Source organism: Mustela lutreola, chromosome 5 (assembly GCF_030435805.1).
Source record: "Mustela lutreola isolate mMusLut2 chromosome 5, mMusLut2.pri, whole genome shotgun sequence".
In the NCBI taxonomy this organism is placed as follows: Eukaryota; Metazoa; Chordata; class Mammalia; order Carnivora; family Mustelidae; genus Mustela; species Mustela lutreola.
Genome location: NC_081294.1, coordinates 152,990,875 through 153,011,734, shown reverse-complemented (window position 1 = coordinate 153,011,734; position 20,860 = coordinate 152,990,875). Strand labels below are relative to the sequence as shown.

Here is a 20,860-nt window from a genome sequence, read left to right as displayed (position 1 = left end):
GGTAGATAGTTAAAAGGTGTTCCAGGCAGAGGGATCACCATGGAGAAGAGGTGTTAGAGTGGTTTGCATGCAGAGGTTTGGGAGATGGTTTCAAATGGAAAGGTAGGAGAGAGTGAAACCCAAGGTGGTCGGGGAGCCCCTATCAGGAAGGAGTTGACTAGAAAGGAATTTTGTCCTGAAGCCTCTAATTGTCTCTTTAGGATTGTCTAATCCCTCTCCTGCCTAGACTTGATTTTGCTGCCAGTTATTTGTTGTCAGAATGGAGGGTAGGTTGGAAGAGTGAGACAAGAAACAAGAATTTAGAAGCTGGACAGGAGGGTCTGTAAGGAGGGTCATGAGAGTCCTATAAAAGGAGGCACTGAGGACTTTCCATTGGCCATATGAGTGATCAAGTCAACATCTCTAATCCATCTCTCTCCTCCCTCTCCTACCTTTTTCACTCCAATATTTAGAATTGGGCTGTGATTATAGAAACTGTTTCATGATTGAGGCCTAAAGAATTAAGCTCAAAAAGGTTGGAAGGCAACATGGGAGGTTCTGTTCTTATTGTAGGTTCTATTCCATACCTGGTGAGAGGTAGGGATGTGACAATAAATCACTGCCAGGAACGGATATTAAAAAAAATCACATATAATTTCTTTATGTGTCTTGATAAATATTTAGTGTCCACTTTAGGCAGGAATCTGAGGTCTAACAGTCCCCTAGAAAGCATCTAAGGCATTCTGTTGGTATTTTCCCTGGGAGATGGGACTGTGGCATTCCCCAGGCCCTAGGTGCTTCAGCAGATATGCAGAATTATAAACAAGCTAGGAGAAGGCAGGCCTCTGGCTTGTTAAAGGATTTAAAACACCATTAGGTGGTAGGGAGAAATAGAAGGTGACCCAAGGTGTCTTTTTTCAGATTTTTACCTGGAAGAGAATTTGGTAAGAAGTAGGGTTGGGAGAATATGTTGAAATGGAACTTTGAGGCTGGCTAGCTTACCACAAAAGGGCTGAAGAGAAAATAGTCCTTCATGCTCATACTTGGGTTAAAACGCCAGAGCTTGCTGAGAAATTCCATCCTTTGCGGGTGGGGCGGGTAGAGAGAAATCTTTGTGCTTAGGGAATGGCAGACAAAAAGGGGGTGTGACCTCCAGGGATCCTCTTGTAGGTGGCCTTGGTCTTTCATTTTTGTGGAGCCCTGCTTTGGTACCAAGTGGAATTGTCAATCAAGTCTCTGATGAACTCTGCATCTGAGTCCTTTAGGATGGGGTAAAATATTAGGAAGGTCTAAGTTATGGAAGAATAAGAAAAAGCCCCTCCCTGTTTTTTTAAGGCTGTTTTTAACTCAAATCTACTTAAGGCCATTTTCCTCCTTTTGGAGGGATAGAGGTGGGGAGAAGAGTAGTAACTTAGAGGGCCATTTCCTTCCTTCTTTGCTGGTCTGCTGTCACATCTTCAACTTCTCACGTGCCAAGATAAGCTATTTCCCCCTGCCCAGGATACTCACACTGTGCTAAGGACTCTGGTTTGTAGGCAAAGACTATGATTAAAAGTTAAATTTGTCACCACTTTTGGCTCTCACAGTCTCCTCCTTTTCAGCCCTGTTATTCCTAAAACCTCTCACTTCCTTTTTTCTCATTATCACTGCCAGTACACTACTTTTCCTTCTAGGACTCCTTGATCTCTTTACCACCCTCTGTCAGGATCTGGGTGTGAGAGGAGAAAGGGAAGAACCCACTTACCTCCTTTAATGCTAGGTTTTGCCCCACATCCCATTGTCAGAAAGTCAGGCACCAAATAAAACCTTATTTATTCTCATATTCCTCCTATTTTGAGGCCCCAGTCCTGGCTTTTTTTTTGGGAAGAGGGTAATGCAGTTTGTATTTTACCTACTTCCTATTAGAGTTCTCCCCTATCACATTTCTCACATGTGATCCACATGAATCACAAGTGGAACTGTTCAAGACTGTTTTAGTTAGGGGCGCCTGGGTGGCTCAGTGGGTTAAGTGTCTGCTTTTGGCTCAGGTCATGATCCCAGGGGCCTGGGATCGAGACCCTCCTCAAGCTGTCTGCTCAGCTGGAAGCCTGTTTCTCCCTCCCTCTCTCCCTCTTTGCTTGCTTGTGATCTCTCTCTGTCAGAGATCTTACTTGACAGAGATTAAATAAAATCTTAAAAAAAAAAAAAACTGTTTTAGTCAGATTTTTAGAAAATACAAGAAGGCCTTTTAAATATTTTCTTCCATGCCCCAAAATACCTTTGAGCCTACATCTCTTGATTGGGAAAAGAGTTGTCTCACTTCTTTTTCATCATCCCTTTGGACTTGCTTCTACTCCTGAGAGTCCTAAAAGGATCAGAATTCAACCTGCCTTCTTTCTGTGGAACTATACAATTCATTGTGATTTGACAGCTGCTAGCCATGTATGGCTATTTCAAATTAATTAAAACTAAATGGAATTAAAAATTCAGTTCCTTAGGGAGCGCCTGGGTGGCTCAGTGGGTTAAGCCGCTGCCTTCGGTTCAGGTCATGATCTCGGGGTCCTGGGATCGAGTCCCGCATCGGGCTCTCTGTTTGGCAGGGAGCCTGCTTCCTCCTCTCCTCTCTCTCTCTGCCTGCCTCTCTGCCTACTTGTGATCTCTCTCTGTCAAATAAATAAATAAAATTTAAAAAAAAAAAAATTCAGGGGCACCTGGGTGGCTCAGTGGGTTAAGCCGCTGCCTTCGGTTCAGGTCATGATCTCGGGGTCCTGGGATCGAGTCCCGCATCGGGCTCTCTGCTCAGCAGGGAGCCTGCTTCCCTATCTCTCTCTCTCTGGCTGCCTCTCCATCTACTTGTGATTTCTCTCTGTCAAATAAATAAATAAAAAAAAAAATCTTTAAAAAAAAAATTCAGTTCCTTAGTTGGACTAGACACATTTCAAGAGCTTAAGCTCAAGGTAGCTGTCGATACCTACTAGGTCAAACAGCACAGATTCAGAACACTTCCACTGTTGCAAAGTCCTTTTAGACCTGATATAGTAGGCGGTCTCGTGTCCCCCTTTTTGTTACCCTGTTTTATCAGTTGATAAATATTTGTAATAACTTCATTGTTACAGGATAATTTTCTGGGTTGGGGGGTCAGGGATTGAGGTTGGGGAATAGCATAGAATCTTCAGGTCCTATAAAGATTTCTGGAGGCATGGCATAGGGGCCAGAGGTTGATGGCCAGTGGCAGAGAAGAGACTAGGTTTTAAGGAAGTGCTTTAGGAGCTGATGTTATATTGTATTACTCCAGGGCCACACACAGCCAATAGGAGCAGACAGGTTCTGGTTTTATAAGTTCTGCATAGTACTTAAAAACCAACGCAAAAATGGGGCGCCTGGGTTGCTCAGTGGGTTAAGTCTCTGCCTTGTGCTCAGGTCATCTCAGAGTCCTGGGATCGAGCCCCACATCGGGCTCTCTACTCAGTGGGGAGCCTGCTTTCCCCTCTCTTTTTCTACCTGCCTCCTTGCCTACTTGTGATCTCTGTCAAATAAATTAAAAAAAAAAAAAAAAAGGCAAAAACCCCCCAAACCAACAATCTGTCCTATGGCCATGCTGCAACTGATGTTTGCTGAAGTGACTGCCTTATTAATCATTTCTAGATCTTCATTTCATATACTGCTTTATCTGTCATAGCCCTTGTTCTCCCAAATGGCAGTGACAGAGGCAGCTCTGGTTTAAAAAAAGGTTTGCTGACTCTGCCATCTGCTTGCCAAGAGCTGGAAGAAGTAGGAGTCATAGCAGTTAATCTGCTAAGACTATGTTTAGTAATGTTCTAGCTAGGTGGAGCTGTTCTTCCACTGAACACTTAAACACCTGGGTCAGTCACAGGCTATAGGGCATAAGTAAATCTGGTAATGGCACATCTGTGATTTGACCACTTTCTCTGAGTAGAGACTATTAGTTCTCAACCACGGATGATTCTGCTTCTCTCCCCTCTCCGTAAGACATTTGGAAATGTTGGGAGACATTTGTGGTTTTCACAACTGGTGGAGGGGTGCTACTTACATCTGGTGGATAGAGTCCAGGGATGCTGCCAGCCATCCTGCAGTGCCCAGGACAGCCTCTCTCCCCGCAAAATAATTATCTTACTCAAAATGTTAGTAGTGCTGAAGTTGAGAAACACTGGTCTAGACTATAGTGTGGATCAGTTCTTAAAGTCATGACTATTCATGAGGTCCAGACTCAGTGGGTAATAATTAAGGCTGGCAAGTGTCTATTAAATTGGGAAGGAAAAAAATAAGGAGTCAGTGGAACTGTGGTCTCCATGAAACTGAAGGGCAGGTATAACTGGAGTGTGTTTGACTGCACTAGAAGGCTAAGAGCTAAGGTCATAGTGCAACTGGAGATGAGGATTTCAGATGTGTAGCAAGTCTGTATAAAGATGAGGTCCCAGGTACAGCCACAGGAGTAGCGAGGAGCAAGTTTAAACAGTCTGACTTGTGATACAGCAGTCAACAGCTAACCTAGTAGGGAAAACATTCAATAAACAGATGGGTATTTGGTAAATATGGATATACCCGTTTTTCTCAACGTTTTTGTAACCCATAGCTCTACTTTTCATATACCTAAAAATCTCATACTCCCCCTCTTTCCGTGTTGTTTAAAATTTCACAATTAAGTATCGTGACTAAAAATCAAAGCAACGGTAATTTTGGAAGCCAGGATTTATTCAGATGATGAGATAACGTTGTCATTGTTAAGCCTTAACTTTTCTTTCCTGGGTGGTGTAGAAGATGTAACAAAACACAGGCTGTTTTAACAGTACTCTGGTGCTGTTTTTTCTCCAGAGCTAGATATACCCTCTCCCCCCAGAAAGCTTTTAAGATGTAAAGAGAAAATGGAATAAATTCTTTTAATCTGTTTAGACATTTTACATCTCAGTTTCTCTAGAGTATTTATCTGGAAGTTTCTAGTCAAAGCAATCAGTCTTTGAGTTCCACATAATCCTCTTGCAGTGCTGTCAGTGAGGACCAAATATCAGTGAAAACATTCTTTCCAAAAGTCCAACAGGTAGGTTTTAAGAAAAACGTCAAGAACAATCACCCAAAATAGTTCTGGACATTTCATGCTTTTTTCTTGAAATAACATGAATCTAGTCCTTCAAATGGCCAAGCAAATTAGACATTTTTAGTACGAGTTTGCTATGTGTAGCTGAGTTTTTGGTAAGTTTTGCTTCAGGTATTTCAAAACAAGCAGGGATTGTTGGTGCTCGCCTTCGACATTTCACAGTCAGTGTATTTTAGGCTTCAGTGCATTAAATTCTGCTGAAAGTTTTAATTTTTGAAATTTTAAAAGTACAGATTCTCTTAAGGTGGTATTCCAAAATCAGAGGTGGTGTTTTGCATTGGTGTTCCAAAATCATTCTGTCCAAAAATTCAGCTGAATACAGTTCTTTGACAACCAAGGAACCTCAGTATGTAACAGAAAATACTCTTCAACAGGATTCTCAACAGATCTTCAAAAATCAAGGCAAACTGGGACCAAATCTACTATTTTTCACAAAGGTTACACTGACAGCAAGGTGAAGATTTCCAGTAGATTATGTGCCAGCTGATGGAAGTTGATGCTTGGTGGTGATTGCTATAATACATCCTAAACACGGTTTTCTTCAGTTTTGCCAAAAACCCAGATCTAAAACACTACTGTAATATATACCCTTATAATATTAAGATTTTCTTCCAACTCAGTTCATTTTGTACAGCTTCAAAAATACTGTCTTCAGTGGTCAAGTATTAGGCTTGTGAAACCAGCACACTCACAGTTTTTAAAGCCTATTTTAAACATAAGCAAAGCACATTTTCATCAGTAGATTCTTCTCAACTAAGCGAAGAAGGATGAGCTGAAGTTTTTAAAACTTGAAGTTTGATATATTCAGTCATCAATCCAGAGTTAAGCCTGCAGGAGATAGATGAAGAAAGTCTGGAATTCCTCAATTTCCTCTTAAAGTTGCGGCAGCACTTGGAATGCAAGGCTTCAAGAGTTTCTCCATTTTTTTCTCCTTTGCAATTAAAAGGGCTATTTAATATTATGCTTTCATAGCCTTTGAAGATTGATGTTAATATTCCAATACTGTCCAATCTTAAAGCTGCAGAGAATTGTGCTTTGCAGAATACTCCAGTGTTTTTATAGCATAAATTTAACAGTGTTTGGCATGGTGTCACTGGCCAACATTTTCAGGTAACTCAACTGAAGAAGTTGACCCTATCTTCTGTGTCATAATGTGAATATATACTTCATAAAAGCCTCAAAAAAGGGGCGCCTGGGTGGCTCAGTGGGTTAAAGCCTCTGCCTTCAGCTCAGGTCATGATCCCAGGGTCTTGAGATCAAGCCCCGAATCGGGCTCTCTGCTTGGCAGGGGGCCTGCTTCTCTTCCTCTCTCTCTGCCTGCCTCTCTGCCTACTTGTGATCTCTCTGTCGAATAAATAAATAAAATATTAAAAAAAAAAAAGCCTCAAAAACATTTTTGGCTGCCATCTTTAGCTACCTCAAAGGAGAAAACAGAAAAAGGAGTACTGATGATGAAAGCATCTGGTCCCTCTTGGAGAAACATGAGTGATTTTATTGGCGGCAGCTTTGGTGGCAGAGCAATATAGGCATCCAGTTATGCCTAAACCCCAAAAAGTGAAATCTTTGTTCATTTCCTTTTTATACACCCATCTGCCGCCTAAAACCTGACACCATTTAATGGTGCCCTTGGTCAAATCTAAATGATCTTACTTTTCATAATCCTCTGATTCTAGCTTGAAGAGTCAAGATGAACTCTAACTTAAGGGATGGACAAAATGGAAGATGTAAATAAGTAAGCGTTCAGAGCTAAAAAGCCTCTTTTTATACAAATTAAACTTTAAAAGAACACTGACCTCAAAACAATATAACTGTCTTTTTATGTTATAAAAATAGCAGTATACATAGCACCATCCCCACAGTGGACATATGTAGTTACCCAATCTGTCCAACTTCATTAATTATAGGCCTTACTCTGAACGCTTCTTGTTCTGTCTTTGTACTCCCACCAGCCAAGGAGTTCTTTCCAACTTTATTTCTTAAGAAATATTTTTTCTTTTTAACATTACAACACTAATATTATAAACTATACAATTTTATAAACTGTATCTGCAGTGCTAATAAAATTTGTGGAGGGAGAGAATGCCTTTCTCTCCTATTCCTAAAAGTCACGGACTAGTCCTTGAGTCTATGAGTGACAACACCCTACTCAGTTCCTAAAACTAAAAAGCTTGCTTACCTCCAAAGTAGATAAAAAATGTGTTGAATTGGTAGCTGTCAAGAATACACTCTAACCAGAACTTTGAACAGGGTAATGCATAATATTAAATAAACCATATACAAAAAGAGTTTATTATGTTAAGTATTATTATGAGAGTTTATTCGGTAAAATTCTAAGTTATGCTCCTGTAATGTATATGTTGACCAATGAAAGGCAGTAACAAAACAATGTCATCAATTACTAAAAGTTTATACATACATAAAAAAATTTTTACCTCTTTGGTGTAATTCTATGTGTGGCAATACCACCTACCTAAATTCTGGTATGTGTTTGAAAATAAAAGTTAAATTTCCTTTTAAATACTCTGTATTTTTGAACGGGATTATCTCCAATTTGTTTTACTTGGTTTTGGTGTTTATATTTACTGGTATGCTTTATAAGTAACTCCTCAAGTTTCAAATAAGTATTCTCTGGCTTCCCAGGTTGAAAAGACCATCTCTCCTGTTTAAATTGGCTTTCAGTTAAAATTTTGGTTTCAGAATCCTTACAGAAAATTCTAACAGAGGACTGAAAGGTTACCTCCTTACATAAGTGGCAGTGTGCTAAAACCCAGAAGTATAGGACATAGTTTCTCCTGGCGGCAACTTCTGTTACCCTGGGGAAATTATCCGTAAAGTCAAGTTCGTATGAGGAAATTAGCAGTGATTTGTAGTTAAGATTTCTGTCTTATGTGTCCATTTACCAGTAACTGTAAGTTGAAGGGTAATGATAATAGCAAATATATGATGTCTTAGGACAGTGTTCTGATTATGTTTTGACTGCAATCCAGAGTAAGCAATACATTTTACTCTCAGACTAAGTATACACACGTGTACATATAAAAGTTTCAAAAGACAGTGTTTTCCTTAGTGTGTTCCATGCACTCTGATATTCTCTGTTTAATATTAAAAGTAATGCTGGTCATGACCCATTTACTTTAAGACCCACTAATTGGTCAGTCCCCATATTTTGAAAACCACTACTCTAGGATAACATGAGGAGATATTTTATAAACTATAAAGCACACCAAGATGTGAGCAGCTGCTAATATTCAGGACAAAACTTTTATGGGCCTGAGACATCCTCTCCTTCCTTCGGTACTGCTACGAGTCACATTCACCTAGGCTTTTGGTAAGAAAGACAATATTCCAGCTGTCATTGAGACAACCCTGTAATACTCAGATCAGGAAAGCAATGTATTAATCAAATCAGAACCCGAAGAAAAGAAGACAAGCTAGAGGAAAATTAAAAAAAAAAGCAGACATTTGTTCAGTGCTTTATGGTTTATAAAATACTTTCACATACATGCTCTCTTAATCTTAAGCCTAGGGAAAAATAAACTAAGAGGTAGAGACCTGCCCAAGATTAGACAGTAAGTGGCAGAGCCAGGTCATCTAATTCTAAATCCCTCACTCCTTTTACTGTGATAAAATACCAGGAAAGGAGAGTGATCAGGGCATGAAGCTTCTTCTGATCCATTAAAAAGATGTAAAAACATTTTTATATCCTCTGCCTTCCTCTGTAGGGAAACTGTTTTCCCTATATCCATTGTTATAGAGGATGAGGAAGCAACCTCAGACTTTGGGAAGGGGTATGGCCAGTTCCACTTAATTAGACCAGGACTCAAACCTGGCATTTCAGTCTACCAATACCAGTTATGGTTTTTTTTGTATGTGTGTTTCTTCTCCAGTCATCTGTTTTGACATTGTGCTCTGAGGTCCCAAATGTCTATCTACAAGCTTTCTGTTCCTATGTGTTAAGGGTCCTGTAGACTTAGGTACAGACTCAAGACTCAACAGAGGGAAATCAAGAACTAGGGCTATGTGGCCTATACTGAGATTGAAAGGGAATAACAGTAGTAAGTTTCTGGTGACTGTTGTCTTTGCTCAGCTTCCTCAGGGGAAGCCAATCAGCCTCAACCAATTTGCCTACCTATGCCAATCTTCACTACTGTGCCCTCATCTCTCACAGAAAGGTTCAACTAGCAAGTACCCATCTCTCCCAGTTCCCCTTGTTTTCTCCACTCCCTTCAAGCCCTCACCCCTTTTCCCTCCTTGTGCCTCTCACCTCCTCCAGTGGCACCACGCTGTGCTGTTTGTGGCTCCTGGATTCTCCGCACACCACACAGATGGCCTCTTTGCCCACCTCGCGAAAGAGCTTCAGGGCTTCCTGGTGTTTGGAGCAGATACCCTGATCATTCCCCCAGCTTCCTCGATAAGGAGTGGGGCACATCTGTTGAATTATCTGGACCATGTTGGCTAGCTGCAGGTTGGGACGAAAGCTGCGACGGGTAAAGCTCTTTCGGCACTGGGGGCAGGTGAACTGACGTGGAGAGGCCAGAGGATGCAGGTGGGTGTCAGGATGCAGCTCTTGGTCGTTCTTGTCGTATTCTTCCAGTATCTCCTCTTCTGGGTAGACATCAATTCTCAGGTCATGTCTCATGCCTCCCAGGTAATAGTTCTGGTCCTCCTCCTCTTCCTCCTGGTCCCACACATAGTCCATGTTGTCCCTGACGCCGCCGTCACCAACCCAGAGTTCATCATCATCTTGGTCTTGGAACAACTCCTCATCGGCATTGCCCTGGTACAAAACCTCTTGAATGGAGGTCTCCCATCCACCGATGGCCCCCTCCACGTCGTCGTCCTCGTCCTCCTCCCATTCATCTACCTTCACTTCCCTGTCTTCCTCATCATCCTTGCCCCACAGCTGGGTCACACACCCGCGGCAGAAGTTGTGCCCGCAGCCTATGGATACAGGATCCTTGAAGTAATCCAGGCAGATGGCACACACCGCTTCCTCCTGAAGATCCTGCACGGGGTTAGGAGTAGTGGCATAGCCAGCCATTTTAGTGTGCAGCCTGTGGGTGTGGATGCCTCGGCTCGGAGCTGAGGAGCTGGCGGACTGCTTGCGGGCCTGCCCCCAAGCTATGCTTGTGACCCCAGGCTGTTACCAACTCCGCTTTTCCTCCTCAGGCCCGAAAAGATGCCTGGCTCCCCTCCCGCAGGCTTTTCCCAGCTCAAGGGACGAAAGCCCTCGGTCCAGGATGCAGCCTCCACTTCTCTGAGGCTCAGAATATACGCCCAAATCCTGACGTTTCTCGCTTCCCTCCGGGTTTGCCCGACCCAGCGGCGTCCTCCTCAAGTGTCGACACTCCTCACCCAGCCCGAGGCGACAGAGAATGACGTAGGCGCTCTAACCCCCACTTGGAAAGGGGTAGACTGAGCCTACGGAGGACCACATTCTCTATGATGCCACAGGGGACGCCACAGCTGGGAGCGCGGCCGGCCATGTAGCCGGACCGAAGAAGAAAAGACTGGCGAGAATAGGCACAGGTGAGAAGAGAATCTGTTTACGCCCCCGAGTCGCGTTAGCGCCGCTACGATTGGTAGGATTGGGAAGGCCTGACTCTTTCAGCGGAGCCAGTACCCGAGAACCGACCGAAAGGAGAGTGCGGCGGCCAAGCTCGCGCTCTTGTGCACTTCCCGCCCTTCTAGCCAAAGATCTTGGTGGTAGTGAGAACGCCCTCCTCTCGGAGGTCGCGCTCGGGGGCGTGGCCTGTGGAATCGCCGCGGGGTGAGGCTTGCTGCCGCCTGCGGTTACTCTGAGGTCAGGTGGACTCGTGTGGGGGCTCGAGTGCCTCCCTTTTCTCAAAACTAGTTAACCCTTTTACTGCTGCCTGAGGAGCCTCGGCCTCCTAGCCGGTTTTCTCCCGCGACTTTTACTCTGACCACTCAGTTACCTCAGACTCCGCATGCCCTGCAGTGACTCTGTAGACGGTTTCACCTTCATCGATAATGCTTCTCTTCCCCGTCCACTCGCCATCTACCCACGCTTGCGTGAATCCGTTCATCCATCCGCTCGGCTGCCCATTTATTTCATTTTTTAAAAAGATTCTATTTATTTATTTGACAGAGATCACAAGAAGGCAGAGAGGCAGGCAGAGGGAGAGGGGAAAGCAGGCTCCCTGCTGAGCAGAGAGTCTAATGTGGGGAATGGATCCCAGGACCCTGAGATCAAGACCGGAGAACAGGCTTAACCCACTGAGCCACCCAAGCGCCCCTGCCCATTCATTTTAATTCTGTTCATCATACACACGCATAACCCATCCATTTACCATATACTTTATAGGAACAAAAATGTGAGCAGGGCATGATCAATCCCTTCAAGGAGTTCAGGTATAAGCATGTGGTTATCTGTAACTCAAGGTTTCACAAGGTCTGTTTTTTCTGTTTTTACTTGACCCTCACTAAGAAATGCACTGCACACGTTAATCCAATACAGACTTGCACATGTATAACAGAAACAGAATTTCTGGATATTGTCCTTTCCCTTACGGCATTTAATGCACCCTGATATGTTCAATTTTGCTTAAGTAAAATGTTGTTCAAGACCACTGGTATGATTGGACCCCTCATTAATTCATCACTGTTTGGTTTGAGGAGCACCACCTGCACTACTGGAATCCCTCCTCTCCCTCTGGGCCCAGACTTGAACAGTAGGTTCTAGAGAGCAAGGATGGTAAATGGGCTGTTAACATTGTACATGCAGCTCCTCGATCATTGTGCCAAACATACAGCAAGTACTTACATAGCTGCTGGGTAAATAATGAACCAATCCAACAAATTGCAACCATCAAGCCCTGCTGATTTTTATCTCCTCAAATCTAGGCAGCCTTCTCTCTCTCTCTGTTCCTGCCATCCTAGACCTGACCGCATCAGCTTCCGGCTGGATGGATGGAATTTCTTAACATTTCAGTCCATCCTGCAGCCAGCAGAACCATCTGCCTGAAATGGAAATCCGACACACTCATCCCAGGCTGTTGCCTCTGTCTTTGGGCATATTCTCCCACCTAGAAGGCTTTTGTCTCACTGCTCCCCCCAGATATAGCTCCCTAATTATCCTTCAGGTCTCTGTCCAGGCACAATGTGAAGATTCTTCCACAAGGCTTCTCCCAGGCTGTGTTAGCACTCCACCTGTCACTTTGTGTGATCTTGGGTTTTCTTAATAACTGTGCTGCCATATCCCCATATGGAAGTAAAGAGCGTTGTTGTGAAGTTGGTATTCCAATTATTATTGACATCTGTAATTAGATCAGCGCCCACTGGTGTTCTCTTTGTATCCCCATTACCTACAGTTATATTCCTTTCCTATAGTAGATGAGCCATAGAAGAAACTCACCCCATTTCCTGTCCTCTTCCTCTTTGAATAGGATCAAGAGATTGGGACCTTGTGATGAAAAGTAGCCCATCTCTCATTTAGTGGTTCTCAGAACTGTATGTTTGGAGAGGGAGGGATTTGAAACCTAGGCCTGACCTGCCTACAGTGGGGCATCTATTGGGAGTGTTTGTTATGAAACTAACAAATTCCCGGTGTGTAGTCTGGGAGACTTCCCAGAGGTCTTAAATGAGCCTGAGGAGCCAGGAGGGAGAATCTTGAGCAATAAGAACTGGAACTGTGTTTCAGGGTTGGAATATTTACCCTTCTCTGAATGCAGGTTTTACCTTACACATGAAATGGCAGAAACAGCTGGGGAGAACAAGGTAAGAGGAGGCTTCTCAAAAGCAAATTCTTGCCTGCCCTGGAGGGGGGTGGGGTGCACTGAACCCAGGCAGGAAGGAGGGCTGAAGGAAAAGAGCAAGGGGTAACATGTACAGGGAAAAGATGGTGGGAGGCTAGAGGGAGCATCTTGGAGGAACTGGTAAAACTTAAAAGGCATATAGCAGATACCCATTCTAAAGAATACCTAGATGTATAAGAATCTTTAATACCGGGGGAGGGGGCGTAGGGAGAGGGTGGTTGGGTTATGGACATTGGGGAAGGTATGTGTGTCAGTGCTGTGAAATGTAAACCTGGCGATTCACAGACCTGTACCCCTGGGGCTAATAATACATTATATGTTAGTAAAAATTTTAAAAAAAATTGTATATGCCGTTGTCACCTGCCCTCCCCATCTTTAATACCTATTTCTTTTATCTTCTCTAAATTACCCTTCCTGAAGTTCAAGTGCCAGCTGGAAGGGGCTTCTTTCATATTCCCTCAGATTGTTGTAAAGCTTATCTGATCTTTACCAGAAGAGAAGTGAGGCTTGGTTTTAAGCCCCTTTGCAACCCTGGCATCCTTGCAACAAGGCATACTTCTATCTGCAGGAGGGCTGCTTGCCATCTCCTGAACCCAACCTGGAGCTGTGGGTTATCAGAGCAGGTGACCTGGCACACCCATGGCATCAGGCCATTTTCTCAGGGCATTGGCAAAATGGCAGCAGTGGGGGTACTCGGGGGCTGGAGCTTAGCAATGGTGGTAGCTGCCGGTGTATTTTTCACAGGATGTTCAGAAAATGTATCATGGAAACTCACCTCAGCTTCTTTGGTTTTTTAAGATTTTATTTTATTTTTAAAAATTTTATTTATTTATTTGACAGAGAGAGAGAGATCACAAGCAGGCAGAGAGGCAGGCAGAGAGAGAGAGGGGGAAGCAGGCTCCCTACTGAGCAGAGAGCCTGATGCGGGACTCGATCCCAGGACCCTGGCATCATGACCTGAACCGAAGGCAGCGGCTTAACCCACTGAGCCACCCAGGCACCCCTAAGATTTTATTTTTAAGCAATCTCTGTACTCAAGGTGGGGCTTGAATTCATAACCCCAAGATCAAGAGTTGCATGTTCTTCCCACCAAGCCAGCCAGGTGCCACTCACATCAGCTTTATTAGGCTGGAGAAGCCCACTTAAGAGTTCAGTGGCAGATAATTTTTTTTCACTTTTTTACATTATATTCGGTTAGCCACTGTATAGTAGTACATCATTAGTTTTTGATGTAGTGTACAATGATTCACCAGTTGCATGTAACACCCAGTGTTCATCACAAAATGTGCCCTCCTTAGTGCCTGTCACCCAGTGACCTTATCCCCGCACCCACCTCCCCTCTGAAACCTTCAGTTTGTTTCCCAGAGTCCATAGTCTCTCATGGTTCATCTCTCTCCCCAATTTCTCCTCCTTCAGTTTTCCATCCCTTCCCCTATGGTTCTTTGCACTATTCCTTCTAGTCCACATGAGTGAAACCATATAATTGTTTCTCTGCTTGACTTAGCATAATCCTCTCCAGTTCCAACCATGTTGATTTAAATGGTAGATATTCATTCTTTCTAATGGCTGAGTAATATTCCATTGTATGCATGAATCACATCTTTTTTAATTCATTCATCTGTTGAAGGGCCTCTCAGCTCCTTCCGCAGTTTGGCTATTGTGGACACTGCTGCTATGAACACTGCATGTGCCCCTTCTCACTACACCTGTATCTTTGGGGTAAATACCTAGTGCTGCAATTGCTGGGTCATAAGGTAGCTCTCTTTTTAATGTCTTGAGGAACCTCCGTCCTGTTTTCCAGAGTGGCTGTACCAGCTTGCATTCCCACCAACAGTGTAAGAGGGCTCCCCTTTCCCCACATCCTTGCCAACACTTGTTTCCTGTCTTGTTAATTTTTGCTATTTTAATTAGTGTAAGGTGATATCTCATTGTGGTTTTGATTTGTATCCTGCCGGTCCAGCTGGAGAAAGACACCTGAAAGTAGGGCTGGGAGATTTAAGGAAAAGAGAGAGAGAGAGACAGCGGGCTCAGGAGGACTACTCCATCTCAGGCAAGTAGCAACTTTATTTCTTCATGTAATCACTTTCATACAGCTTCAGCACAATGCTGGTATCAATACTCAATCATATATGTCAGTGAAAAATGAGTCAGGCAGGATGTTAACAGGCTATTAACCTCCAGACTTTTGTAATAATCTTAAGGTTCCAAGAATGTGTTTTTTCTTAAGATAAGTCATAAGTGAATCACATAAAACTATGCAGATGTTATTTTCACCCTGAAAAGCCTTTCAGAGTCAAGCCATGCGAGCGTCCCCGCTGGACTTGCTCCAGGTTCCCTTGGCACACAAGGGCGTCCCCAAGTGTGTCTAAGTTCACTTCTTATCCAGGCTTCCAGAGTCATAACAATGCAAACAGTTCCCAACAGTATCCTGCCACATTGTTGAAAGGATAGCCTCTGCAGTATCCCATAGGTTCTGGACTGATGTGTTTTCATTCTCATTAGTTTCCATGACTTAAGTTCTTCCTTAATTTCCTGGTTGATCAGTCATTCTTTAGTAGGATGTTCTTTAACTTCCACATTTCAATTCCTTCCAAATTTTTTCTTGAGTTCCAGTTCCAAGGCACTGTGGTCGATAACATGCAGGGAATAATCTCAATCTTTAGGTATTGGTTGAAACCTGATTTGTGACCAATATGTTATCTATTCTGGAGGAAGTTCCATGTGCATTCAAGAATGAGTATTATGTTATTTTAGGGTGGAATGTTCTGTATGTATCTACACAGTCCATCTAGTGCACTGTGCCATTCAAAGCTCTTGTTTCTTTGTTAATCTCCTGCTTAGATGACCTGTTTATTGCTGAGAGGTCTACTACTATTAATATATTATTATCAGTATGATTCTTTATTTTGGTTAACAGTTGCCTGCTCTCATCTTGGGGACAGAGATACTTAAAATTGTTGGATTTTTCTGTGGGATAGACCCTTTAGGTATGATAATAGTATTCCTTTATATCTCTTACTACAGTCTTTGGTTTAAAACTCCAATTTGTCTTGTATGAGAGTAGCTACCCAGCTTTCTTTTGAGGTCCATTTGCATGATAAATGGTTCTCCATCCCCTTACTTTCAATCTGGAGGTGTCGTTAGGTTCAGAATGAGTCTCTTGTAGGCAGCATATGGATGAGTCCCATCTTTTTATCCAATCTGAAACCCTGTGCCATTTCATTTTTCAGGCTGTTTGAGAGTAACTATTGAAAGATATGAATTTAGTACCATCATATGGCACTGAACTCCCTGTTCCTGTAGGTTATCTTTGTTACTTTCTGGTCTGTATTACTCTTGGGGTCTTTTTTCTTTTATAGAACACCCCCCCCCCGCCCCGGCTGCCTTGGTGGTCACACATCCTTTCACTTTCTGCCTGTCCTGGAAGCTCTTTGTCTCTCCATCCATTCTGAATGACAGCCTTGCTCGATGAAGTATTCTTGGTTGCATGTTCATCTCATTTAGTACCCTGATTATGTCTTGTCAGGTCTCTGTGGACAGGTCTAATGTTATTCTGATGTTCCTCCCTCTACAGGTAAGATATCTCTTCCCCCTAGCTGCCTTGGCTCTAAGATTAGCAAGTTTTACTAGTCTATAGCGGGGCATTGGTCTGTTTTTATTGATCATGGGAGGGGTCCTCTCTGCCTCTCGGACACAGATCCTTCTTTTCTTCCCCAGATTAGGTAAGTTTTCAGCTATGGTTTGCTCAAGTATACATGCTTGTCCTATCTCTCTCTCTCTCCACCCCCTCAGGGATCCCAGTAATTCAGACTTTGGAATGTTTCATGGTGTCACTGGTCTCTCTACTTCTGATCTCATGAGCTTGTAGTTATTTTTCTCTATCATTCTTGACTTCCTTCCTTTCTAACAGAGATCTTTTAGATCAGTAATTCAATCTTCTTTCTTATTTACCCTGGCATTCAGAGCATCCAGTTGAGATGGCATCTCCTTCATAGCATTTTTAATGTCAGCAACAAGAGCTCTACATTCTGCCATTATAGATTCTAAACCGTTGCTAACAATTTTCTCAAGACTAAATAGCGACTTTATAAGTGTTACTCTGAAGTCTTTTTCTGACATCTGCCTTAGATCTGTATTTATTAAGTCTGTGGCAGAGGCCATTGCCTCTGGTTCTTTCCTTCGTTGGGAGTTCCTCCTCCTAGTCATTCTCTTGAGGGATGGTTGAGGGAATGTAGAGGGTCCAAAATATCAACTACGACTCAGGCAAGATGAATCTGAGGAAAATCTGTAGTGTCAGAAGCTGCCACTGAAAAAAAAAAAAAAAATTAAATAATTTTTATTAAAAGGGGGTGGTAAAGGAAGAACTCAAACAGTTCATGGAAACCAGTGAGAATGAAAACACCCTGGTCAAAAACCTATGGGATACGGCAAAGGCAGTCCTAAGGGGGAAATACACAGCCATCCAAGCCTCAGTCAAAAAAATAGAAAAACCACGAATTCACTAACTTCACCCCTTAAAGAACTGGGAAAACAAACAAACAAACAAAACCAACAAATGAAGCCTAAGCCATGTACAAGAAGAAAAATAAGATCAGAGCAGAGATCAATGAGTTAGAAACCAGAGATACAGTAGAGCAGGTCAATGAGATTAGAAGCTGGTTCTTTGAAAGAAAAGATTAATAAACCACTCGCCAGACTTATCCAAAAGAAAAGAGAAAGGACCCAAATTAATAAAATTATGAATAAAAGTGGAGAGATCATTACTAACACCAAGAAAATAGACACAATTATCAGAAATTATATATGCCAATAAATTATGCAACATGAAAGAAATGGATGCCTTCCTAGAAACTTATAAACTACCAAGACTGAAACAGGAAGAAACTGTCAACCTGAATAGACTGATAACCAGTATCAAAACTGAAGCAGTCAATCAAAACCTCCCAAAAAACAAGAGTCCAGGACCTGATGGATTCCTGGGGAATTCTACCAAACATTCAAAGAAGAAATAATATCTATCCTCCTGAAGATGTTTTTAAAAAAATAGAAACAGAAGGAAAACCTCCAGACTCATTCTGAGGCCAGCATTACCCAGATCCCCAAACTAGGCAAAGATCCCATCAAAAAGAATTTCAAACCAATATCCCTGATGAATATGGATGCCAAAATTTTCAACAACATCCTAGTTAATAGGACCCAACAGGACATTAAAAGGATTTTCATCATAACCAGATGGGATTTTACCCTTGGATACAAGGGTGGTTCAACATTCTCAATTCAATCAGTGTGATAAAACACATTAAAAGAGGGGAGAAGAACCACATGGTCCTCTCAATTGATGCAGAAAAAGCATTCAAACTCTTCAGAATATAGGGATAGAGGGAACAGTCCTCAATTTCATAAAAACCATCTATGAAAAGCCCACAATGAATGTCATCCTCAATGGGGAAAAGTTGAGAGCATTTCCTTCAGATCAGGAACATGACAAGGATGCCCACTCTCGCCATTATTGGTCAACGTAGTATAGCAACATCAGACAACAAAAAGAAATAAAAGGTATTCAAATTGGCAAAGAAGAAGTCAAACTCACTCTCTTCGCAGATAACATGATGCTTTATGTGGAAAACCCAAAAGACTCCACCCTCAAACTACTGGAACTCACACAACAGTTCAGTAATGTGGCAGGATACAAAATCAATGTACAGAAATCAGTTGCTTTCCTATACACTAACAATGTAACTGTAGAAAGAGAAATTAGGGAATCAATTCCATTTTCAGTAGCACCAAAATCAGGCGATATCTCGGAATAAACCCACACAACAGGTGAAGGACTTATATTCTAGAAACTACAGAACACTTATGAAAGAAATTTAAGACCCAAAAAGATGGAAAAACATTCCATGCTCATGAATCAGAAAAATAAACATTGTTAAAATGTCTATACTGCCCAGAGCAGTCTATAGTTTCATGCCATCCCGATCCAAATTTCATGGGCATTTTTCAAAATGCTGGAACAAACAATCCTAAAATTTGTATGGAACCAGGAAAGACCCTGAATTGCCAAAGGAAATGTTGTAAAAGAAAAAGCTGGGGGCATCATGTTGCCGGACTTCGAGCTACATTACAAAGCTGTGATCACCAAGACAGCATGGTATCAGCACAAAAACAGATACACAGATCAATGGAACAGAACTGAAAGCCCACATATGGGCCCTCAACTCTATGGTCAAATAATCTTTGACAAAGCAGGAAAAAAATATCAATGGAAAAAGGACAGTCTCTTCAATAAATAGCACTGGGATAATTGGACAGTTATATACAGAAGAATGAAACTCAACCGTTCACTTACACCATACACAAAGATAAACTCAAAATGGATGAAAGACCTCAATGTGATAGTATAGAATAGGAATCCACCAAAGTCCTAGAGGAGAACATAGGCAGTAACATGGGCCACAGCAGCTTCTTTCAAGACCAGTCTCCAAAGGGAAGGGAAACAAAAGTGAAAAGGAACTTTTGGGACTTCATCAAGATAAAAATCTGCACAGCAAAGGAAAGAGTCAACAAAACAAAGAGGCAACCCATGGAATGAGAAAAGATACTTGCAAGTCACACTACAGATAAAGGGCTGATATTCAAGATCTATAAAGAACTCAAACTCAACACCCAAAAAATAATCAAGTCAAAAACTGGGCAGAAGACATGAATAGACACTTCTCCAAAGAAGATGTACAAATGGCTAGCAGACACGAAAAAATGATCTATATCATTAGTCATCAGGGAAATTAAAATCAAAACCACACTGAGATACTACCTTACACCAGTTAGAATGGCAAATATTGACAAGGCAAGACACATGTGTTGGAGAGGATGTGGAGAAAGGGGAGCCCTTTTACACTGTTGGTGGGAATGCAAGCTGGTGCAGCCACTTTGGAAAACAGTGTGGAGATTCCTTAAGAAATTAAAAATAGAGCTACCCCATGACGTAGCAGTTGCACTACTGGGTATTTACCCCAAAGATACAGATGTAGTGAAAAGGGCCATATGCACTTCAATGTTAATAGCAGCAATGTCCACAATAGGCAAATTGTGGAAGGAGCTGAGAGGCCCTTCAACAGACGAATGAATAAAGAAGATGTGGTCCATATATACCATGGAGTATTACTCAGCTATCATGAAGGACGAATACCCAACTTTTGCATTGACATGGATGGAACTGGAGGCGATTATGCTAAGTGAAGTAAGTCAAGCACAGAAAGTCAACTATCATGTATTTCACTTATTTTTGGAATATAAGGAACAGCATGGAGGGCATTAGGACAAGGAATGGAAAAATGAAGGGGGAGAATCAGAAGGGTAGATGAAACATCAGAGACTCTGTACTCTGAGAGACAAACTGAGGGTTTTAGAGGGGATGGGAGAGCCCAGTGATGGGTATTAAGGAGGGCACGGACTGCAAGGAGCACTGGGTAATATTCACAATAAATCATGAAAGACTACAGCAAAAACTAATGATGTCCTGTATGGTGGCTAACATAATAAAAAGTTTAAAAAAAAATTTTTAATTTAAAATTTTAAAAAGGGGGGGATGAAGGGAAGGGGGCTATAATCTCTCAGTGTGGGCAAAGTGTAGGGTGTTTCGGTTCTTCCTGGGGGTATTTTGTTGTGTTTGTTAGAGGATACTACTTCCCAGAAATACCGGTAAAGTAAAACTGGTGTATATGCAAAGGTAATACTGAATGGGTAAAGAAGGACTACGCTAAAGCATATATTTGCAAAAAAAAAAAAAAGTATGCAAAAGTCCAAGTTAAAAAGCTACTATGAAATATAAGTTGATATACTGAACATCTAGTTGAAATGAGAAAAAGGTTAAAAAAAAAGAGAGAGAGAGGAAGCATAAGAGAAAGAAAAGAGAACCGTATCTGAAAAAGACACAAGCCGTTCAGTCAACTCCTGGAGTTCAATACAGTATTTAGCCCCTGTGTGGGGGTGTTACAGTTTTATGGGGACCCTA

At 42.2% G+C, this 20,860-nt stretch overlaps 1 protein-coding gene across 1 annotated transcript; it reads right to left on the bottom strand.

The window, feature by feature from the left end:
* Positions 1-8,754: 8,754 nt before the first annotated feature.
* TRIM52 (tripartite motif containing 52) lies at positions 8,755-10,739 on the bottom strand. The gene has a single exon (XM_059175992.1). It carries the CDS (start codon positions 10,110-10,112, stop codon positions 9,306-9,308), a length of 807 nt encoding a protein of 268 aa, XP_059031975.1. The 5' UTR covers positions 10,113-10,739; the 3' UTR covers positions 8,755-9,305.
* Positions 10,740-20,860: the final 10,121 nt, after the last annotated feature.